The sequence below is a fragment of the Rhincodon typus genome, chromosome 1, assembly GCF_021869965.1.
Source record: "Rhincodon typus isolate 14 chromosome 1, sRhiTyp1.1, whole genome shotgun sequence".
Lineage (NCBI taxonomy): Eukaryota > Metazoa > Chordata > Chondrichthyes > Orectolobiformes > Rhincodontidae > Rhincodon > Rhincodon typus.
In genome coordinates, this window is record NC_063332.1 from 172,309,650 (window position 1) to 172,334,956 (window position 25,307).

Below are 25,307 nucleotides of genomic sequence, written 5' to 3' on the forward strand. Positions count from 1 at the left end.
ACACCTTGTTATATTAGACTCTTAGTGTCAGATTTTTAAATTGAATTCAAATCCCACCATCTACCATGGCAGGATTTAAACTCCAGTCCCCTGGTCAGTACCTGGTTCTCTGGATTAGTCTGGTGATAATATCTCTAAGCCATCACCTCCCCACCTTGCATCTTAGAGGCCATTAGAAGCTCTGTCTTGCCCTAAACCTGTTTAGCAAGGACCATTCTCACCTAGGTACTCCAAAGCCTGCCATTCAGCACAATGAAGTTTGTCACAGGAACTTCTTAGTGACTCCCCATGACTCCCAATTCCTTGTTGCAAAGAGTGTCCCATGGGAGATCTTGCTGAGGAAGGTTGCTGATGTTTTTAAGCCCACAGACACCATGTTTGTTCTGTACCATGACATCTTCGGTTTGTATCATCTGGATCAACTGCAGCAAGTAATAGTCCAGCCCCTAAGCCACAAAGTTGTGGACTCAAACTCCATTGCAAAGACTTGAGGAGAAGTTTCTAGGCTGACAGTCTAAGTGATGTACTGTTGGGGGTGCTGCCTTTTTGATGACATGTTAAATAATGGTCCTGTCTCCTCTTGTGAATGGATGCGATGGATCTCTATTTGACAAATGGAAGAGTTCTATCCAGTCTCCCATCCAATTTTTGTCCTTCAATCAACATCACCAAACACGTGATTATCTGGTAGTTATCATATTGCTTTTTGTGGGCCCTCCAAGTGCATTGCAACGCTAACTATCCATAAAAACAATTTCATTGATGTAACACAATTTGAAACATCCTGAAATCATGAAAGGTATGATATGAATGCAGGTATTTCCTATTTCTTTGTTGTTGCTGAAAAGAGACACATGTTAGTGAAGCCTTTTGTCCTGGGCCCTCATTAGGGAAAACTCAAGCATGCTAATTTTCAAGAGATGACAATAATTAATTCCACAGGAGAAAAAGGATGCTGATTGGTTGGCAAAACGACTTTGATTGGCAAAGATTCTCCAAGCTCCTAAAAAAAATCATAAAATTCAAAAGATTGGAATATTTGTTTACAGAGAGTTGGTCCCTCTGTATGAAAATACTTGCTTTCACCAAGTATGAGCTACATTATGTGTTTGACCAGTAATCTTCAGCTGCTTGTTCGTGTAGCTATTAGCGCGCTTTGGATTGTTCAGAAAGTGTTGCTTCGTTGGTGAATAACATGTAACAGGCAATGTTTTGTAATGGGTTTTGCAAGTTCAGGCTGGTTAGGTGCAGTCTGTACTTTACCTGTTACAAACAGCTGGAAGGACACATCATTTCATTCAATCAGACCATCTTTGTTTCCTTTTAAAACGATTGTTGTGTTTCTGTTTCAGTCTAATTATTTTCCATATTTTAACTTGAAAGGATTTTCACATTCCATTTTCTGTGCACCTCTTTATTTGATTCACGTGAGCTTTTTTTCCTTTTGTGATAATTAACAAATTTAAACTGAGAACGTCAGCTTTGCTCGGTTGTTTCCTGTTTGTTGATAAGTCTACGCAGTAATGTAGGAAAGCTTTATGAAGTGGGCATCACAAGAGAGTCAACATAAGTACAGTAGTTATGCATTGTGAAAGGACGATGAAATAATTTATTTTGATTTGGGAGTGGTGACGGAGAGTGGGAAGATTTTCAAATGTAACTTATTGTCTGTTAACAATTAACCGGCAACTTTTTTTGAGCACTTTTGGTTAGGACTTAAGGCTGCTGCTGTGTTAACTATTGGTTTGTAATGGACTGCATTGTTGCAAGACAATCATTTCTTTGCTGTTAAAAGTTTGGGGGTAAAGCTTCTACTGGGTCATCCCAGTTTCTTGCCATCCCATTGGCAGAAACCCCAGTGAAACCATTGATTCTTTCACCCCCATAGATACTGCATAATAGCTCCTCTGTATTACGCTATGCAATGAACAATGTGCTGTAAAACCGCTGATTTCTCATAAAATGATGTACTCCCTGACTTATTCTCAGCTTATTAATGTGTGTGTGTGTGTGTGTGTGTCAGCATTCCATATCTCACCGCTGCTTCCCACTTATCATATGTCTTGCTATGTCTTGCCATGTGACAATAACCATACCCAACCCAAACGATGTAGTGAGGCAATGTAGCAATATTGAGTCTTGAATATTGCTCCCTCCCCCTTCTCCCCCAGAGATCTGACTCAAGACTCTGGGTGCGGGATGGAAAGTAATTTGTCCATCCCTGCTGTGTTGACTTAGAGCCATGTCTGTTTTAGTCTAAGTGAAGCAACGTGATAAAATAGCTCTCAGAATATGAAGCCACAAACCACGTTGTCTAGATCGTTACTGGTGGAGCTTTCTTCCTCCGAGTAAAGCATTTATATGCATATTTTACAATGCTTTCTTTACAGAAGCTGCTCTGCAGAGGAACGGCTGGTCCTTGTGTCCCTTTGATAGAGCAACTGCCTTCATTTTTTAAAACAAAATTTCCCTCAATGACCAAAATATGTTCCAGACCAGACATGGTGGAATAAATTAACCCAGACATAAACCGTGCCAACATGTGTCCTGTTCATGATGTTGTAACTGAAGCGAGGCACAAATTGCTTGGCTCTTCCCACCTAAAGTACGATAATAAATTTGCAAGGATTTTTAAATGGAATCTAAACTGTGGCATCACCAGGGGATTTGAAAAGGGATCCTCAGTCCATCTGATCTCATTTTTGACTCTGCATATCGGTCAATCAGCTGGCCTTTTCCTATCCCTCATAGCTTTATGGCTAACTGCAATCCAGAAAGGCTGTTTCCCATGTTTGTGTCTGGATTCAGCTCCTTATATCCCAGGGGCTGTTAAAGCAGTTGTGTTGCATGTTCAGTAAAGCATTTTATTTCATGGTGTGTGTAATGGAAAGATTTTGACTTCATTTTTCCACCTCTGGTTTTGCAATGCCATTTAGAATTCTCTAAATCTATCCTGGTAATGTCAGAATTTACTGCCCCCCATGTAGCCATAACCTCACAACCTTTCATACTGGCATGGTTTCCAATGCTACTTCTGCAGAAAGGAATCCTCACGAGGCAGCTCAGACTCTGCTGGTTAGACTTTTGCCTCCTAGATGAGGTACCCATTTTCAGGAGTAAATAATTCAGACTGACATTTCAGTGCGACACTGATGGAGAGCCACACTGTTGGTGGTGCCATCTTTCAGGTGAGATTCTAAACCCATATGCAGTCTACACCCAGGGCATTACCTCCAGTGATGGAGCAGGGACACGCTAGAGATGACAACTGGAGGAGCACAGAGATGTCAGAGGGTTGTAGGGCTACAGGAGGTTTGGGAGGGTGAATGTGAAGGAATGCGAAAACAAGGAAAAGAATTTTAAAACAAAGGCAGGGATGCTAGAGATCTGAAATAAAAACAGAGAAACACAGCAGGTACGGCATCTATTAAGAGAGAAAAACTGTTGACGTTTCAAGTCTAGTATAACTCTTCTTCAAACTGCAGTCTTAAAAATCAAGATGTTGCAGGATTAAGAGTCAGTGTAAACCAGTGAGAGTTAATGGGTGAACACAACATAGTCTGAGTTGGGCTAAAGACAGCAGAGTTCTGAAATACTGTGATTAAAAGTCTGTGATTGAAGCTCGGAGTCACTAAGATGTTGTTGCTCTCGTAGTTGATGTTGTGCTTTGAAGCACCGAATAAACGTAGTCCTGTGAGTCAGTGTTCACAATCCCCAGGACTTTGTTTAGTATTCTGCCCTTTACTTTTTCCCTTTACCATCCTCAGTACTCCAAATTCTCTCTTTGCACCTAATCTAACAATTTGTCACAGACATGCCTGAGTGGAATAAATTTCTTGGTTGTCTGAAATCAAAGAGGTTCGGACAAAGAGTGCTCAAAAAGCAGCTGAATCTTATTAAACTGAGAGGGGGGGTGGTGTTTAGTGAGGAGCTGTGCTGACGGCATTTTTTTCTGTGCTGAATAACAGCTCACAGGTGCAGGATTAGTGCAGCAAGCAGTCCTATGTTTTGTCAACAGTTTGAAGAAACTTTGTGATAGTTCACAAGACTGCCATCTGAGAACAGGATGGCAACACAGATGGAGGACTGAACAAATGGTGAATGAAAGTAACACATGTAAGCTCTAGTGGCTAAACAGCCCCAAGTGGATGTCTTTTTCTTCAAGGGGCCACTTTCAAGATGCTATCGAGATGGTAAATGTAGTGTGGGATGTATAATCTTCTCACTGATCAGATTCCAAGAAAATCAATATTGTTGACTCTTTTTTTGGATGAACTTGAATCTGTTTAACAAACAAGAACACATTTTTTGTGGCCTGATGGCTGGTTCTTTTGGTAATATTGGGCTTTTCTCCTTTTGAGAAGTGCAAGTGGCAACAAAATAATTCTGGTTTTCCCTTCCAGTTGATTTGGGCATCAAGTTGTAAGATAAAGGTAAAGTCACCATAGTTCCACTCTCCCATTGGATAGAGATGACTGGTGATGGTTTAACCTGTGGGTCACCACGCCACAGGCAAGGGTAGATGTTGAGAAGGAGAGTCTTTCATGGTAACCTCAGCTGGTGTGGGAATTAAACTCATGCCGTTTGCATCACACTGCAACGCCCAGTAGCCATCCAGGTTCAAAAGAGTCACTAGATTCAAAACATTACACCAGACCTGCTGAGTTTCTCCAGCAATTCCTGTTTCAGATCTCCAGCGTTCTGAGGAAGGGTCACATTAACTCTGATATCTCTCCACAGATGCTGCCAGACCAGCTGAGCTTTTCTAGCAATTTCTGTTTTTGTTTCTGCAGATCTTGTTTTATATTATTGAACTGGTATGATCACAGTGAAAAGACACTTGCTCCCCCATGTATAACAGCAAATGTATTGTATTACTGTCCCCTCTTAATCTGCCACCGGTCGTCATGAACATCTCAAAAGAAGAACCTGTCTGTCCATCAGATATACCTGCCTGAATCTCTCCACTATTTCTTGGTCCTTTTTACTGGAATACAACATGCTCATTTATCTTAACCTCTTGGGCTTTGTACCTTTCTGTGGCAGTTCACACATCAAAAGATGCACACTGACCAACCGAAACAGCTCATACTCTAAAGATTGTAACTCTGAAAATTCTTGTAGCTGCGTGAGGGCACAATGATGCAAGATGATTCATTGTGATGAAGGGAAAGGAAAAGTCAAATGAATGGTTTATATTAAATAAAAAGTATGTGAGAAGAACAGAAGTGACTAAAGTAAAAGAAATTTTTTTTTTGCTTGAAAGAAATAGTGAAACTTTAGATAACAAGGTAAACCAAGAACTGAGCAAAAGAAGAGGACTGTAATTGAGATTCAGTTAGGGACTTACAATGTTAGCACAACCACAGTGTTAATATGTGAGCAGTTTCTGAAACTTGATCAAACTTTGATTGAATTACAATGTGACGTGCTGCACAGGCTTTCAGCTCTAGTTTATAGCGTAACTTACTAATTTATATTTTAAATCACTTTTTTCATTATATGGGGAATAATTATGAATTGTTTCATTAAAAATGTGGTCAATCATTACTAAAGTGATATGAAGTCTTACTCAAAAAACCCTTCAACACAGCATGAAATAAATGATATTTGTACTAACGTGTAATGATTGAGGATGTTTGTAATAATGAATTGCTTCAGTTCCTACCAAGTTGACTATCTCTGTAGCGTTTCCTATTATATGTTGCAATACCACAATCCTGAAGGCTGTAGATAGGTTTTCTGATCTCAGAAACATAATCTCCAGAAATTTGGCCAATAGAATTGCAAGTATCAAGTTCAGCATTTACCCATTTATGCAAGAGATGTGTGGAGGAAACAAGGTATCAGACTTACAAGTAAACTTGCTGTGTATAAAATAGTTGTAATACTTCCTCTTCTATATGCCTGTGACATTTGGATTACCTACTCCAAACATATTAAGCTGGTGGATGGGTTCCCCATGAGATTCATTCAGAACATCATGGACATCAGATGGGATTGCAGAGAACCCAATGCTGACGTACTTCCAAGGGCAGAAATGTCTGGAATTGAAGAGCTCAGCTGAGATAGAGTGAAACAAACCAAGAGAATGCTGGAAAAACTCTGCAGGATTGGCAGCATCTGTGGAGAGGGAAAGAGAGTTAATGTTTCAAATCTGTGTGACTCCTCTTCAGAGCTGAGGTTTCAAACTCCCCTGAATAAGTCATACAGGGGTGATATCAAATATGAGTGATGTCGTTATTTCCTTCAAGTAAGCATACAATGCAGGCAGTTAAGGGCAAAAGGCAAGCTGCAAATACTGAGAAGTTCATACAGAATCACACAATCCATCCTGGCTGCTGCTTGGGAAGGCCGCACAGCTTGGTTCTGCTGCCTCACCAGGATGAAAACATATGGGTCTACACATGCAAACGTCTTCACCCGGGGAGTGGTGAGTCTGTGGAATTCACTACGACAGAAAATGATTGAGGCCAAAACATTTTGTTTTCAAGAAGGAGGGAGATATAGCTATTGTGGCAAAGTGGATATGAGGGGAAGGTGAGATTGGGATGTTGAGCTCTATTATCAACCATGATCATATTGAATGGCGGAGCAGGATTGAGGGGTCGAATGGCCTACTCCTGAAGCTATCTTCTATGTTTCTATGCTTCGCTGCTAGAAACAGCCATCTTCCATAATGAAAGGAAAGCAGCAGCAATCGCAATGAGACCATTTCCAATTTATGCCTTCTCTAAACCATCTCGCTGGATTGCAAAGATTAAAGGGCAAGAAGGTGGATGTGATTCAAAATGGAGAAGTAAGCTGTTTCCAGTGGTTGAAGCATCTGCAACAGGGTTGGGGGTGGTAGGACTGAGACAATATTATATGTAAATGATCTAGAGCTGACAGCAGGACTGGCACCTTATGAGGATATGCCATTCATTTTGGATTAGTGGTTGAAGCAGTAACTATATCAGCATTCACGATTAGATGGGTAGACAGATGAAAATGAGTTATAAGTTATACGGGAACTGAGATGACTAGACATGACTAAAATTATGACCATCCATCAAGTGAGAGGTCCAAATGGCTCAATTCTGTGTTGGGACACCTCGAAATTCCCACATATCAACTATTTAACCCCTGTTTGTCTGAAGATGTATGTCCTTCATTTCTGTAGCTCTTCATTTCTGATCTCCACTTGGGCTTGCATTCCTCAGAATTTAGAAGTTTGAGGCATGATCTGGACAACATTTTCAAGGTATCAGGGAAAACTTAACAGGGTAGATGGAGGGAAGCTATTTCCACTGGTTGGAGAAAGTAGGGTGTCGGGGACATGGTCTCAAAATCGGAGCCAGCACTTTCACGAATCAAGTTAATAAAAACTTAAATATACAAAGTGTGGTACGGGTTGGAAACTTGCTTTCACAGCGTCAGTTGATGCTAAAGTATTACTTTTAATTCTGAGAATGGTAGCTTTTTTTTAACCAGAGCTGTTAAATGATATTGGACAAAGGCAGGTATACAGAGTTCAGTCACAGATCAGTCATGAAGTTTACGCGATCTCTGTGTCTGCCTGGGTTTCCTCCGGATGCTCTGGTTTCCTGCCACAGTCCAAAGATTAGGGTGCAGGTTAGGGTGGATTGGCCGTGATAAATTGCCCCGTAGGGTCCATGGATGTGCAGGCTAGGTGGGTTAACCTAGGAAATGTAGGGTTACAGGGATAGGCTTTGGTCTGGATGGGAGGTTCTTCAGTCGAGCAGTATGGACTCGATGGGCCAAATGGCCTGCTTCCGCACTGTAAGGATTCTATCTTGATTCTTCGATTCTATATGCAGATTACTGAATGGTGAAACAATTTCCAGAGACTAGTTCACCTCCTTCTGTATCTGTATCTTACTCCTCAGATTCACCACAACTTTCTCCAACAAGATCGGGTTTGAATGACCTTATTCAGAGTTAGCAATAAATTGAGTCATTGCCTTCACTTGGGTAAAGGATGTTTTTGCAGCCCAGGAATTCTGTTGAGGATTGATTTGTTGTTTTTAGAACCTGGTCCATGTAATGGATAACAAAACTGCGCGCACCGGAACGCATAAATGTTTCTTGCCCCAGAACAACAGGCACCTTCAAAGGATTTTCTATTCTTAGAAGGACTTGGGGAAATTCCCGAAGGAGCTAAAGGAATGTTCTGCTCCTCTCCACACATTGCCAGCAGATGGAATTCATATCCAGTAATGTCTGTCCACAGTCTACAATAATATTGGAGCTGATTTAAAATGCTGAGCTCTTTTAAAGTTTTAGGTGAGAGCTTCCTCTGGGTTTAGACCCAATGATTTGCATATGTTTCCCAATAGCTCTTGGCTCACTGATGTCCGTTGATTGCTCTTCTGCTGCCATGACTTCAGAAGGGGAATTGGTTTCCGATCACCTCACACATTCGTTTTTTTTAATATGAGGCCTTGCATGGAAATGGTGCCTCGTGTAAATTTCTGGAATAATTTCTCAATGACGCGGGCACCTAGGAATGGTAATTTCAGAGTGACCACTTATCCGACTCTATTCGCAATTAGATTGATCAGTTGGGTGGCTATGCTTGAAAGTGTAGTCATAGGTAGATGGGATAGTGAAGAAGGCATTTGGTATGCTTGCATTTATTGGTCAGTGCAATGAGTACAGGAGATGGAAGGTCACGTGCAGCTGTACAGGACATTGGTTAGGCCACTATTGGAATACTGCATTCAGTTCTGGTCTCCCTGCTGTAAGAAGGATGCTGTGAAATGTGAAAGGTTTCAGAAAAGATTTACAAGGATGTTGTCAGGGTTGGAGGGTCTGAACTACAGGGAGAAGCTGAATATGCTGGTACTGTTTTCCCGGGAGCATCGAAGGCTGAGGGGTGACCTTTTATAGAGGTTTATAAAATCATGAGAGGCATGGATGGGGTGAATCGACAAGGTCTTTTCCCTGGGGTGGGGGAGTCAAAAACTAGAGGGCATAGGTTTAAGGAGAGAGGGGAAAGATTTCAAAGGGACCTGAGGGACAACTTTTTCACGCAGAGAGTGTTGCGTGTATGGAATGAACTGCCAGAGGAAATGGTGGAGACTGATGTGATTTCAATATATAAAAGGCATCTCGATGGGTATATGAATGGGAAGGGTTTAGAGGAATATGGGCCAAATGCTGGCAAACGGGACTAGATAAATTTAGGAGATCTGGTTGGCATGGATGAATTGGACCAAAGGGTCTGTTTCTGTGCTCTATGAGTCTATGATTCTATGAATCATATCAAAAAGATAGCAATGAGAACTTACAATTCTTGTCATTGCGAACCATCTTTTTTCCTTTCCTATCCCAATACAAGTGTAGCCTAAGGCATAAAGATGATTAAATATGGTCCTTTTCAATCTCAGCGGGAACACTAGATCAGATATTAATAATAGATGTGATAGCATTACCCTGTGCTTCATTCACAATGGGTCTGATGGCAGTTGGGGAATTGATTAGTGGAATTGGCACAGGACATACAACAATGAACGAATAAACTTTATTCTTGGCTGATCACAAGGTGTAGAGTATTTTCCATTAATCCAGCATTGACACAATATCTGGGAATACAGGCCTAGATTTTCCTATGACAGTGAGGTTAATGGCACTTGCCATTACTTGGGTATAAATAGTCTGGCAAATTCTGGCTTTGCAATACCACATCTTGCTCTCTTCCTCCTGATCTGAAATGCAAAAGCATTGTAAATGTTAACTAAACCCACTACAAAATGTAAAACAAATAATTTCAGTCTAAGTATCCTAATAACAGTGTGATTATAATTACATATGATCAACTCCCCGGGCACTGAAAGTTAATTACAAACAGAGTTTCATTCATTCAGGTTTTAATTGTTGTTGGGGATTTTAAAATGGATAATTTAAAACTTATTTTTCACTTTAATTTCTGTTACTGCTCCCTTCATCTTTATCCATCTTTCTTACTCTCTCTTCATTTCTGTTTACTTCCACACAGTCTAATTTATACTTCCTTCTCAATCTTTACACTATTAACTCCACAAAACTTCAACAAACAGAGGGAATGCTGGAGAAACTCAGCAGGTGTGTAGAGAGAAACAGAATTGAAGCTTCGAGTCTGGTATGACTTTTCTTCAAAACCACAATTTTTTGAAATGATTTTGTATCTTGCACAATTTCTGGCCTTGTTTTAGCGTTTTAAATTTTTTTCCCAGCAGTGCAGTGGTTGGCTCATACTCCCTGCATAAACTTCAGAGGTTGAGGGGACAGCTTCACAAGATGCAATGCGTTCTTAGATACCCCGCTACAGGAAAAGTTTCTATGACCTGATAAAATAATCTGCCTTGCACTTCAGCACGACTATTCCTCATTCTGATGCTGTTACACAAAAACAGCATTTGCTACATGTTATTCTCTCTTAAAAGAAGCCAGTGATAATCTGTTCCTTGTTGATTATTTCATAACAAATGCAAGGGAATAGCTACTTTAATAATTTTGTGCCTCTTGAGCCCAGAATTGAGTCAAAGCCAGACTGAAGAAATTAAAGCCTGACTGACAGAGTTCCTGGCAAAGTGAGGTCAAACTAGCCTGTAAGGGTCTGATTAGAATTCATTTCAATAATTTACAATTGACCTGTTAAGAAAATAGCTAATAAAATTTTGAATGCCAAATTTGCACTTTTTTTAAATACAATAAGGTATTACTTGCCTTTTTTGTTAGTTAAAATAAAGCATGCCTGAAAGGTTCCTCAACGGTGTTCCTGTTTCAGAGGAACTGATGTGGTCCTCAAAGGAAATGTGCAATCATAAAAGTTGACAAGTAGTCCCCAAGATCATGTATAAAGACCAAAGAGGTTCCACAGGATTCCTCAGATTGCTGGCTGATTAGCCTACCTCAGCATCAGGGATTTAAAATGTATACGAAAATAAAAGGACTTGTACGACTGTAGCAAGTCTTACAATGTCAGACCATTGCAAAGCATTTTAACAATATCTAAGGCAGAAGCAAATTACTGCAGACGCTGGAATCTGTACTGAAAATAACAAATGCTGGAGATTATAGTGGGTCAGGCCACATCCATGGAGCAAGAGCTTGATAGGGGGAGGTGATGGCTGAGTGGTATTATCGTTGGACTGCTAATCTGGAAAGCAGGATAACATTCTGGGGACCCAGGTTCAAATCCTACCATGGCAGATGTTGGAATTTGAATTCAATAAATATCTGGAATTAGGAATCTAATGATGACTGTGAATCCATTGTCAATTGTCCTTATTTGGCCTGGCCTACATGTGACTCCAGACCCACAGCAATGTGGTTGACTCTTAACTGCCCTCTGGGTGATTAGAGATCCCCAGCCAGCAAAGCCCTCATCCTGTGATTGAATAAAGGAAAAAAAAGCTAATGTTTCAAGTCCAGATGACTCTTCATCAGAGCCTGAAAATGTTAGCTTGCTCTCTCTCTCTCCATGGATGCTGACTGACCTGCTGTGATCTCTAACATTTTTTGTTTTTCTTTAATCGGTGCGTAGATTTGCTGATCTGGGTAGAACTCGAATAGACGGGAGCGCTGTGGGAAATGTTTACCCACTGAAACTGATAGGCTGGGAAAGCTTCAAAGAGTGAAACTGAACAGCTGCAACAAACCAAAATAGAGGTGGTGGCCCACATTGCATCTTCTGAGAGAGTAAAAGCAAGGTACTGCAGATGCTAGAAACTTAAAATAAAAAAGAAAACAAAGTGCTGAGGATACTCGGCAGGTCTGGCAGCATCACTGTCACTGGGTCAAAATCCTGGAATTCCCTCCTTGAGGGCATTTTGGATCTACCTACAGCACATGAAGGCAGCTCATCTCCACCTTCTCAAGGGCAACTAGGGATGGGCATTAAATGCTGGCCTAGCCAATGGCGTCCATGTCCCAGAAACGAAGAAAGATATAAAGCAAAGTACTACAGAATCAAAATCTGATACCAACAAAAACAGAAATTGCTGAAGAAACTCGGCACACCTGGCAGCATCTGTGGAGAAACACATTTAACGTTTCAAGTCCAAGGGTCATCGGATCACAAAAAAAAAACAGCCATTTCCATCTGGAAGGACAAGGGCAGCAAATATATGGAATCACAACTCCCTGTAAGTTCCCCTCTAAGCCACTCACCATCCTGACTTGGAAGTATGTCACTGTTCCTTCACTGTCGCTGGGTTAAAATCCTGGAACTCCCTCCCTAAGGGCATAGTGTAGTTTGGAAAAAAAAGCAGTGATATGATGAAATGTAGTCACTGTGGTAAGTGGTAGCATCCAGCCTTCTGAGAGCAACTCCCCTCAAAAAGAAACAGAACAAGTGGCCTTTTTTTTGTCATTTTATGATTTGAAAAGTAAATATCAGTCTGAAAAACTTTTTTTTTAAAACGGTACAGTGCCATGGTATCTGTTGTATGGACCTCAAAGGACAGATAAGTGCATAATGTCACCTGCAGGAAACAACAACATTGCCAATCGTGCTTTACTCTGGCAACTCTGCATTGATGAAGTCAGCTTAAATTCCCAGAGCAGAATGGGAAATTTAAGACAAATCGGGAAAATTAGAGGCAATCGCATTGAAACTTATAACATTCTTGAAAGGCTAGAATAGACATAGAATGGTTTTCTTGGCTTGGGATATCTACAGTCAAGGGACTCAGTCTCAGAGTAAGAGACAGATCATTTAGGAACGAGATGAGGAAGAAATTCTTTGCCCAGAGGTTGGTGTATCTTTGGAATTCTGCACCCCAAACTGCTATTTGAGCTCAGTCATAGAGTATGTTCAAGACAGTAATGTTGATGCCAATAACATCAAGAACTATGGGGATGGCACAGGAAAATGGCACTGAGGCATAGTTCACCAGGATCTAGGTTTGCAGAAGAGTTTCAAGGGACTAAGTGGCCATCTCCGATGTTTCAATGGGCTTATGTTTGCCGAGTTACAATTGTCACTGAATCTCCATTTTCAACCTCCGTTGAAGCAAAAAAAAACTTTATTGCAGGGATTCACTCGATGATACAAAAAAAATTAAGCAGATTTTCCTCAGACTTGGGAATTCTAGCAGTGGGGACCTTCTGTTTAAGGAGGTCATGATTTGCAAGTACTCAGAACGGTTCACCTTTAAGAAAGTCTTAGTATTGAGTGTGTGGGAAGGGGCTAGGAAATGGTGTTGTCGTACTTTCATAGCTCAGGACCATTTAAGGAAACCAAAAACAATGCAGATCCTATACCTAATTTAGAAGTGCCAAGTACTTTATTGTCATTTGGGAAGTGTTTCATCTCCAGAACTACCCTTGTTCACACTTACGAACTTGCCACAACATAAATGGCTAAACCTTTCCCAGCCCTTAAACTTAACTGTATTTCTACAGATGAATTTTTTTTAACACTTTGTGGTTGAGCATTTCAAAATTATGCCATTTTCACTTTCCCTCCTTCCCTTACCTCAAGAAGCCTGGGATCAATCCTTTCTTTATTGTCACCGTTTGGCCTGCAGATACTGTCAATAAGATAATGTTCTCTTGTTAATTGCCTGTTTTAAATTATTCAGGGGATGTGGTTGCCACTGGCTGGGCCCAGCATTTATTGCCCATCCCTAATTGCCCTTGAGAAGGTGTTGGTAGCCTGCCTTTGTGAATCGGTGCAGTCTTTGGGGTTTAGAGATATCCAAAGTGCTGATAGGAAGGAAGTCTTAAGATTTTGACCCAGCAATATGAAGGAATGGCAATATACTTCCAAGGCAGGATTGTGTGTAACACGAAGGGGCATTTACAGGTGATACATATCTGCTACCCATGTCCTTCTACATGGCAGAGGTTATGGGCTTAGAAGGTGCTCTTGGAGAAGCTTTCGTAAGTTACAGCGGTATATCTTGTACAGAATGCACACTGCTGCTGCTGTGCATCAATGGTGAAGATAGTGATCAGGATGCTAATCATGCAGGATGATGTCAAGCTTCTTGAGTATTGTTGGGGCTACACTTGTCCAGGCAAGTAGGGAGTATTCCGTCACACTCCTGACTTGTGCCTTGTAGATGGTGGACAGGCTTTGGAGAGTCAGGAGATGGGTTATTTTTCACAGAAGCTTCAAATTCTTGTAGCCACATTTGGACCAGTTGGGTTTTTGGTCAATGCTAACCACCGAGTTATTCATAGTTGGGGATTGAATGATGGTAATATCATTGATTGGCAAGGGCGATGGTTAAATTCTCTCTTATGTGAGATGGTCATGGTCTGGCACTTGTGTAGCACAAATGTTCCGTATCTTTTATCGGCCCAAGCCTGTTGAGGAACAAAGTGGTGTAGTGATCATTGGAAAAGTAATCTAGAAGGTGGACAGAAAGCCATGTAGAAGTTCAATAAGTACTTACACAATGTAATTATAAGTCAGAGCTTGATATACCTGTCAATACCATTTATAGCAAGATTTAGTATTAATGTACAACAAGAGAGGTTACTTTGAAGTTTAAAGCTGAACACAGTTTTAACTCTTCCTTCTCCTCATCCCGTTTCTCTTGAACCGAAACTCATATTGTGGCATCAAACCAAAATTATAAAAAGAACTCACCGCAAGTAAAGTAATTCTTGTCTGCTTCATGTCCTTTCTATTGCTACTTTGTGCTTTTCATTGCTAGAAATGACCAGCTGTTTCTAGAGATACAATCCTGACAGACTGGTGTGCTTAATGTAACGACAGAAAAAACTAGATGGGGAGGTGAGGACTCAGAGCATTATCTGTCTGTCTGTCACACTTCCGCAGTGTTTTTAGGAAGCAATATGTTCCTCTCACTTGGGCTTGATGAAATGTAAATGTTTATGGAATTTACACTTTGCATCTTTAAACAATCACAAGATGTAAGAGTTTTTTTTAGCCTGACAACTAGCCAGATAACTCTAATGTCAGTTTAAGTTGTTGTACAGGGGAAGTCTGGCAAATGCAATGCTGTCCTTCCTCACTGGAGGTGAGTGGAGACACTGAGGTTTTCAAAGACTGAAATGCTTTTAGCAACAGAGTAGTAGATTCAATAAATACAGCCCTGCTGCCTGTGCTCAACATTGATTACCATTGTTTAACGAAAACAATAAATTTGGTGCTTTGCAAATGAAGTTTTTTGCGTTGCTGTCCAAATGCTTTGTTTAGCCAGCAACTGTCAAGGATGGTCTGTTAGAGGTGCGTCCTGTGACCGAGTCACATTTTTTGGCCAGGGCTCAAATCTCTGACTCTGGTTCCACAGATGCCCTGCTTCAGTCTGCATTGATTCTTCTCTGTGATTCAGCAGTCTGCTGGTTTCTGAGCACGGCACTGTCAGGTCTGCACCGATAGGAGGACACCATCTAGCCTGCTCTGACAGCCAGGTTTTGTAGGAAAAGCGGTGTGTATCTGACCGAGAGGTAAGCTTATGTGTTCCGACTGTGTTATTTCCCCTGCTTTTTGAGATCTGGACATCAATGATGATGCACAGCTTAGTTGCAGAGTTTTGTGTGTGTGTCAATCTGTGTGTGTGTATGTATATATATACAGATGCTGATCTTTGACGGTAATTACATTAGTCATTAGGGATTGCCTTGTGAATCATTTATTTTGCTATTGGAAGAATGTGACATTCATTTCACATGTATGTGACCCTAAGTTCAACCGGAGATAAACAGTGCAATAGATAGACATTGGAGTGCAGCACTTAAAAATCAGCTTTGTTCAAATTTAGGTAGACATTTTGAGTTATGTTTTGATAAAAGTGATTCTTTGTAGAATGAACCTAATAGAAGTAGTTCAACATTTCAACAAAAAAACTGCTTCTTTCGTCCTGTAGTTCAGTGGTTCTTATAAGAAGGGTAGGTTTTAACTTGGGCTGGTTTGGTCACTGATTTATACTTTGCAAGCCTTCTTTAAGGACATTTTTGTTTCAAAAATGAAGATGCAAAATGTCTGCAAGAATTTTGTGCAGTTATCCATAATAGTTCCCCTTTTTTTATTATGATAATTCCTGAGTGATGAGGCTTAAAATTAATTAGCTCACTGATGAAAACAAAATGGCCTTGCCTGTCTGCAAAACAGAATTGGCAAGCCCGATATCAGCAGGGCTGATAACAAGGATGGGGAATTGGCGAGAACTGACTAAATAACAAGAGCTCATTAAAAAAAGTTCTCTGGGATAAAGTTCAATAAGGAGGTTTGCAAGCTGGGCGAGGGTATCCATCACTGATTCAGTGCAGATTCATGCATTGCCTTTACAGCACAGAAACAGGTCATTTCATGTAAATGATCCATGCCAGTGTTTATGATTCACACCAGCCTCCTCCTAGTCTAATTAGTACATCTAACTACATTTTGGTGGAGTAATGGTAATGTCCCTGCACTCATGGCCTGGGGAACACAGGTTCAAAAGGCAGCTGCTGGGATTTAAGTTCAATTAATAACTCTGGAGTATAAAGCAAGTAACACAAGGCTCTTGTAGCTGTGGTGGTAGCGTCCCTACTTCTGAGCCAGGAGGTGCGGGCTAAAGTCCAGCAGTGTATAATAATATCCCTGAACAGGTAGGTAGAAAATACCTATGAGGCAATTCTCTGTACTACTGCCATAAAACTATAACCAATTGTCATTAAAAACCCATCTCATTCACTCACGTCCTTCAGGGAAAGCAATCTGCTGTCCTTACCTAGTTTGGCCTACGCGTGACTTCAGACCCAGAATAAGCAATAAAAAATCATTGTTTTCAAGGCAAGGCAAATGGAATTTTGGCATTTATTGCCCAAAGAATAGAGTATAAAAGTAGGGAGGTGCTGCTGCAACTGTACAAGGCATTGGTGAGACCACACTTAGAGTACTATATCCAGTTTTGGTTCCCTTACCTGTGGAGGGATGTAGTTGCATTGGAGGCAGTTCAGAGGAGGTTCACTAGTCTGATTCAAGAGGGTTTGTCTTATGAAGAGAGGTTGAACTGTTTAGCGCTATACTGTCTGGATTTTGGAAGAGGAGATCTATTGAGGTATACAAAATGCTAAAAAAAGTATATGTAGAAAGGACGTTTCCACATGTGGGGCAATCTAGAACAAGGGTCCATAGTTTTAGGCTAAAGAGTGGCAGATTTGAAACAGAGGTGAGGAGAAAACATTGGGTGGCATGGTGGCTTAGAGGTGAGCCCAGGTTCAGTTCCATCCTCGGACGACCGTCTGTGTGGAGTTTGCACATTCTTCTGTGTCTGTGTGGATTTGCTCCAGGTGCTGAGGTTTTCTCCCACAGTCCAAAGATGTGCAGGTTAGGCAGATCAGCTGTGGGAAATGCAGCGCTACAGGGGTGGGGTAGTTTGGTGTGGACTTAATGGGCCAAATAACCTGCTTCCATGCTGCAGAGATTCAATGAAATTACTTCTCTCAAAGCATTGTGAATTTGTGGAATTCACTACTTGTGGTCTGAAAAAATTTAAGGAGGAGTTTATAATGCGTTGAAGGGTTATGGGAGCGGGCAAGAAAGTGGAGCTGAAGCAGAGAAGAGCTCAGCCATGATCATATTAAATGGTGGAGCTGTCACAAGGAGCTGAATTCCTGACTCCTGCTTCTAGTCCTCATGTTTCTACGTTCTACTTCTTTCTCTTACATATGATTATTTAACTTCATCTTAACTCTGCTATTACCCTCAGCCACTCCCTATGCCAGTAAGTTCCGCTTTCTTGCTAATCTGAAGTTTCTTCTGAATTCCTGATTCAATTTATTAGCAACAGTGATGAATCCTTGTTTTGAATTTTCTCATTAATTGGAAACTTCATCTCTGCATCTACCCTGTTAAGCCCTTTCCAAATTTTAACAAGAAGTGCTGAAATATTTTGCAAAGCATTTTATCTTGGATCCCATTAACTACTGGATGGTAAGTTATTTGAATGTTTTCACCTGTAGATATAAGCAGAGTTTCCATATGTCTTCCAATGATTTAGGGTTACAAAACATTAACTGTTTACCAGAGAAGCTGAGATTGTGTTCAGAGAACAGAATATTCAGAAAAGATTGATTAGATTTGTTCAAAATTACAAGCCGGTTTGACTGAGTAAATCAGGAGAAGCTTTTCCTATTTGTAGGAAAGTTCATAACTGTAGAGAACTTATAGTTCAATGATAAGAGGAGCAAAATTTTGTTTTACACTGTGAGTTGGTGTGCTCCCTGAAATAGTGGTGGAGATAGATTCAAGAGCAACTTTCAAAAATGGATTGGATAACGATGTAAAAAAGGAAATTTTCCAGTGGGAGATAGCAAGAACTGCTGATGCTGGAGTCAGAGATAACACAGTGCGGAGCTGGAGGAACACAGCGGGCCAGGCAGCATCAGAGCAGCAGGAAAGCTGACGTTTTGGGTCGGGACCCTTCTTCAGAAAAGTGGATGGGGTAAGAGTTGGTTGGGTGGAGTGGGACAGATCAGAATACTCTTTCAAACAGGCACAATGGCCTCTTTTTGTGCCACAGGATCCTGTGAGTCTCCAAAACTACTTTAACAGTCAAATGCACTTTCATGGTTGAACAGCACAGCTAGAGTAAGGATTTGGGTGTGAATTTTGATGTGCCAAGTCATCATATGCCCCTTTTCTCCCATGGGACTGACTCCTTAGAAGATGCCTTTGGTTTGTTGGATAGAGTCAAACTCCAATGTTTCTGTTTCCTTGATATGCTACTGTATAGAACCGAACTACATTTGTGACTATGTATACACATAAAGATATTTTTTATGAAGAGAGTATATTTTTGAAATTAAAAAAAACTGATTCCTTAGAAGAATGGAATTAAATGGAACACAGCTAAGCTTAAAGAAAATTGGCAAGAGTTAAAATAAAAAGAAACTGGACTTTTGTCAGAGTTCTGAAAACAGCTTGCGAAGTCAATTGAGGAGTTTTGACTTGGAATATCATTCCCTATAACAGAAGTGATCCATCTGAGAGGGTTTAGAGAGATGGGTTTTATGTCCCAGGGGTGAGTCATGTGTTTACTGTTCAGTGTAATGATAATCCATACCAGTAAGCAGAATGGTGGAATGCACACATACTGAGCTGTATTCGAGAGTACAGTATGAGGCCTGTGGATTTTTTCAATTACAGATTGGACCTGATATTTTAGGAAAAGCTGCTTTTTCACTTCATGACAATAGAACAAACGGTAATTAATATTGATTCTTGTCTGCATCCACTCTGCAATTTTATAAGCGCACACTGATTCATAAGATTTTTTTTCAATTCTTGCATGTATCTGTGCAATTCTTTACTGCAGAGGGGCAGTTGAGGATGGGTCATTAATTATATTCAAGGCCGAGATAGGCGGATTTTTAATCAGTAAGGGAATTGAGGATTATAGAGAAAAGGCAGGAAAGTGGAATTGAGGATGATCAGAACAGCTATGATCTCGTTGAATGGCGATGCAAATACGATGGGCTAAATGGCTCGTATGAAATGTTGAATTTACTGGGAAGATCAGCACCTGTTGCCCATGCCTAACTGCACTTGAAAATGGTAGAGAGTTGCCTTCTCGAAATGTAGCTGGTGTGGTGTTGGTACACTGACAGTGTTGTCAGGCGGGGAGTGCCAGAAGTTTAACCTCATTTTTTATGAGGAAATGGTGATAGAATTGCAAGTCATGGTGTGACTTGGAAGAGGAATTTGCAAGTGCATGTAAATTGTACCTTCAAGCCTCAGTTGCTCGCACAAAGTGGGTTCATTTCCTCTTTTATTGTGTGGCTTGATGCCGTACAATGAGTTTGGGTTGAAGGCAGACTGAGGAGAAGGCAAAGTCAAAAAACTAACTTCATGTTTAGACTTCAAACTAACACTATTACATATTAGAATACAGCCGTACATGATAATCAGAGATATACTTGTAGATACATTAGGTAAGAACTAATCTCTCCTTCTCATGCGCTCACCTCCATGTGCTCTGAAACCACTGTAAAGATCTGGTGTGTTGAAGTCCGTTGCATTCTTCCAGAGAGTTCTAATTCCACCCACGCGGTGCTATGTATACTTTGTGATATGCATCTCCATGACATCATCACAAGGTTACTCCAATGCCCTTACACAACAAATTCCACTTTAACATCTTCCATCTTCAAGTGCCATATAGTGACTTTAACTCATCCCAAAATACTTTGGAGAATTTATATTCCGACAACAATTGACATCAAGTCAAAGAAGGTAGTTTTAAGGGAGCTGACTAAACTCCTGGTCAGAGTCTTGAAGGAGGAGAGAGAGATGAAGAGGGAATTCCAGAAGTTCAGGTCTAGGAGGGTGGAGGTGAGGGGTGATGTTTAACGGAGGTGATAGGGGTCTTTCCCACTGGCTGCAAAACTGGTGAAGCCCCATATTGCCCTTATTTGGGAAGGCCAACTGCAACATGTCCTACTCAGGCACTTAACCAGACAGCAGCAGGCATTCTTCCAGGACCCTGAGAATAGAAGCCCTCCTGGCCAATCAGAGGCCTTCTAATTGAAGAGTAGCACCTGCCCCTCCTCACCACCCCCCCCCCCCCCCCACTCCTTTCAGGGGGCAGTGTCAACGTGATGCTTAACAAATGCCTAGATTACGGGCTACAAATCAGTGATGGTGGGAGTGATGGTTCTGCATTGATTGCCCTAGTTTATAAAGTATCTTTCACAATCTCAGAAGGATCTGGAGCATTTTACAGTCAGCACATACTTTCTGAGTGTGGAAATACAGCAGTCACTTTGCACACAGCACACTCCCATCACTGCAAGATGATCTTTTGTTAGCATGCAAGACTCCCTGTAGACTTACCTCAAGAAATACAACATAGATGCCAATACATGAGAGATCCTCATTCAGAAAGAATTCACTTGGAGGAAGCTCCTGTATGAGGGACACAATTCTTTGAGAACACCCATCAGCACAAGGGAGTATGGAAAAGGAACTGAAGAAAGGAATGGCAGTGATCTTGAAGCCAAGGACCAAGCCCACCTCCCAGAAACACCTGCCAAATATGTGATCAGGCATAGGGCTCTAGGATTGGGCTCATTAAAAGGTTCAAAACCCACGACCACTGAAATGGAATTTCCGAGGTGAACAGTCATACTCATTAGCAAGTAATTGCTGACAACAATATATTTTTGAGGGTTACCTAATGGCCAGGACATCAGGAAAGAACACTTCTTCAAAACAAAAACAGAAATTGCTGGAGAAACTCAGCAGGTTTGGCTGCGTCTGTGGAGAGAGAGAGGTCGAGCTCGAGTCCAGCGACCGTCCTCAGAACAAGGGTCACAAGACTCAAGACTCAAACAATTCAGTTTCTCCAGAAATTTCAGTTCTTCCATGCATTCTCTTTTGGGTTTCCATAGAGTTTGGCTTAACCTTAATACTTCCGCTCCTGCTAATACTTCTTATTCCCAGTATCAATTCGCAAAACATCATCTTGGACTAGAACAGAGCTGCAATGGGATATGAGCCAGATAGCACTTGGAATATTTCAGTCTAGTAGTTGCTGTTCTGCAGGTCTTCAATGCAACATTTGGGCATTAAGCCAGCTGATGTCTTTTACCCCTTGTTACAAATCAGTATAATCGCTTGTATGAAAACAGCATTTACTGATCAACGCTATTAACCAGCAATAAAATCGAACCTTTGTGGCAAAAGCTATTTCTGTTTCAGTGACCTTAGAAAACTCTTATGGGCAGATTTATGTATGATCCTCATTAATTTAATATGAACATTTGCTTCAAACATTCACTCTTATTTGCAAAACAAATGTAGGGTAATATAGTACAGTGCATACATTTTTAATTCTTCCCATAAAGCATTAACTTTGCTTTTGTATTTTTCCTGTGGATAATAAGCTGCTATAGGGTGTCATGAGGAATCTAGTGTGATAACAGAGTACAGCTGTTAAATATCTATTTAGAACTCACTAAAAGGTTTTTACTGGAATTGTTTTATTCTTTCATGGGCATGAGCATCATATTCAAGGCTGTAATTTATTGCTCATCCCTAGTTACTCTTAAGCAGAAGGTGGTGTGGAGCCACTGTTTGGAACTGCTATAGTCCATGTGCTGTAGGTAGTCCTGCAACACTGTTACAGACAGGATTCCAAGATATTAACCCAGCAACACTGAAGGAACAAGGATATACGTCCAAGTCAGGATGGTGAGTGGCTTGGAGGGGAACTTGCAGATAGTGGTGTTCACATGTATCTGCTGCCCTGGTCCTCTTACATGGCAGTGATCATGGGTTTGGAAGGCAATGTTTTAATAGCCTGAGTAAATTTCTGCTTCCTTGTGACTCTCACTTTGCCCAAGGAAAAGATGCAACTAGTCATCATGAACCTAGCGCCTTGCTGCTTCCATGCCTGTAAATGGGTTTCCACTGCACAAGGCTTAGGCCCTTCAGGCTTAGACCCTTCACCAGGACTATACTACTATGATGTTCTAAGCATTGGAGACTCAAAACTGTTTAAATGAAAAAGAGGTAAATGATTCCTGGCTTTAAAGAGGTTCATATGGATCTTGAAACATTGACTCTGTTTCTCTCCTCACAGATGCTGCCAGACCTGCTGGGTTTCTCCAGCTGAGTTTCGGTGTCATTTTCAGAGCTCATATAATGATGGTAGAAGTGACTTTTAGAGTATGTAACAATAACTTCGATTATGTAGGAACTTGATCACAAGAGGCATTACAAAGTAACATTTGACACTGACCCACACAAGGAGATATTATGTCATGTGTCCAAAAGTCTGATCTTGAGGTGGGTTTTCAGAAATGTCGTAAATGCTGCATTGATATATCAGCCTGTAAGACAGGTTGAAGATGTGCAGTGGGTATTACTGTGGCCCTGCCTGCCTGACTCTGAGATCAGAGTACTGTGGTTCTCAGATCTGTGACAGGAAGGCACTCTTGAGACCTGTAGACTGATGCCTCCTTCCTCAATACCTCCCCTTTGCCTGTGTTGGGATCTTTTTGACGTGCTGATGCTTGACCACGGCCTCTTACAGCCTTAATGATTTCATCATTGCTTACAGGTAACCGTCTCGACAACATGTTGTTAAGGAGCACTGGGAAACTCAGCGTTGAAACCAAGAAGGGATATGTTGACAGTACCATGTCCACATCGCCTCAGAAGGATCTGTGGTGTCACTGTCACCATCATTGTCCTGAAGAGTCAGTTAACAACACTTGCAAGTAAGTTCACATCTCTGGTGTCTGCTTCTAAACTTGGCAGAACTTTACTGAAGCTCACCCTCTGTACAAGTCATCAGCTAAAGGCCATTAAAATAAGGGGAGACAATGGCCTAGTGGTATTATCACTGGACTATTAATCCAGAGACCCAGGTATATTCTGGGAGCTTGGGTTTGAATCTCACCATGGCAGATGGTAGAATTTGAATTCAAGATTTAAAAAAATCTGAGATTAGGAATCTCATGATAACCATGAATCTATTGCCAATTGTCATGGAAAATCCATCTTGATGCTGAGACTCTGGACCCTAGTTCTAAGCTCTCCATGCAGGAAAAGCAGCTTTTCAATGTCTACCTTGTCAAAATGGTAAGAATTTTCAATGCGATAATCTCTCAGCCTTCCAAACATCAGAGATTTTGGCCTATGCTGCCTAATAGACTTGATCTAGCACAAGATGGGTTAAATCAGTCTCTTCCTATCCTATAACTGCCACTGATTGGAAAGTCAGCATTTTCAATCTAATTCTAATTCCACCCCAACCGTCCCAGGGATAATTGTGTGTTTGTATGCCACCCTGATTACTTTGTATGGGTTCCTAAATGGTTATAGGGAGATCTGCAGGTTGAGATGGACTCATTGAGATTCACTCTTTTGTCTTCAGAACAGATGGCTACTGTTTCACAATAATGGAAGAAGGTGAGACTGGAGGCTATGTCATCACATCTGGGTGCCTGGGAAAAGAGGGTTCTGATTTTCAGTGTCGGGTAAGTAGCTTTACTGTATTTGACTGTTCAAATCTGCTTTTGTGAATATCTGGCCAATGAAGAGGCTTTTATTCTTTGCCTATTTTTCTAATCAACCTGTTCAGAGAGAAGCTATTACACACCTCTGGAGCAGATGGGACTTGAACCCTGGTCTTCTTGGTTCTGGGTTATGGACACTGCCACTGCACCACAAAAGCCCCACCATGACCTGCTTTTTATTGAATGAAGAGGAAATTCAGAGCAAGTGGCATCAGGATCCCATTGCCTTGGAAAAATACCATTGCAAAATTGACAATTACTTGGAGACCCACAGGAGAATTATTAATTTACATACTAATCAATGACACTTTTTCAACACACCATTAGGCATACTCTATTAATAATCGTTTTAAATCTATTACAGAAATAATTATATCTTTCAGTTACAATTGCTACTATATCCAATTATGTTCCTTATTAAGGTAAGATTGGAGCAATCCCTAATTGATTCCAGTTGTGCCTAGGTTAATGTGGTACAGTGGTACAGTGGTTAGCACTGCTGCCTCACAGTGCTAGGGACCCGGGTTCGATTCCAGTCTGTGTGGAGTTTGCATGTTCTCCCCTTGTCTATGCAGGTTCCTTCCATGTGCTCCAGTTTCCTCCAAAGATATGCAGGCTAGATGGATTAGCCATGGGGAATACAGAATTATGGGATAGGGTAGGGAGATGTGCCTGGGTGGACTGCCCTTCAGAGGGTCGGTATGGACTCAATGGGCCAAATGGCCTGCTTCCACACTGTAGGGATTCTATGATAATGTAGTAGTTTCAAGTGGAGGGAGAGGCGAGGTTATAATTATTTTAATTGACCTGATGGGATTTGAACCCAGTTCTTCTGGCACAGATATAGGGACACTACCACTGCACTACACATTGATGAGGGAGGCTTGTGTGAAGCACGAACACCAGCATGGGTCAGTTGGGCTGAATAGACTGTTTCTGTGCAGTAAACTCAATGTAATTTTACTCCCTGTACATGGAGTAAGTACACATCACAGAAACAAGTTTCACAGCCGTGCGAGGCACATACAACTTTGCATCAAACCTAAATACCCTGAACCTACACAGATCATTGAGGGTCAAACTAACTCTTCTTGCCTGTTTTCCTGGATCATGTTCTGTCAGGTCAGCCCTAAAACCCCAATGTAGGCAAAATTTATACTGCACAGTCGTTTACATAATGTCCCTTACAACTTCAGTAATCTGCAACTCTGATTACTATTGTAATGTTATACTGACCCTAGAAAATGCAACGCTCCCTCAATACTGACCCTTCAGCAGTGCAGCACCCCCTCAGCACTGACCCTGCGACAGTGCGGCGCTCCCTCAGCACTGAC

At 41.2% G+C, this 25,307-nt stretch overlaps 1 protein-coding gene across 5 annotated transcripts in view; it reads left to right on the forward strand.

Annotated features, from left to right (window-relative positions):
• bmpr1ba (bone morphogenetic protein receptor, type IBa) overlaps window positions 1–25,307 on the forward strand; it is a 110,070-nt gene that overhangs the window by 47,379 nt on the left and 37,384 nt on the right. For 4 of the 5 annotated variants that reach the window (XM_048602694.1, XM_048602703.1, XM_048602723.1 and 1 more), the window contains 2 exons: window positions 23,013–23,172; window positions 23,832–23,934. In XM_048602694.1, the coding sequence (XP_048458651.1) occupies window positions 23,013–23,172; window positions 23,832–23,934 (263 nt within the window). Of the gene's footprint in view, window positions 1–14,964; window positions 14,982–15,254; window positions 15,412–23,012; window positions 23,173–23,831; window positions 23,935–25,307 lie in introns of those variants that run through there. The other variant, XM_048602711.1, reaches the window with a different exon arrangement.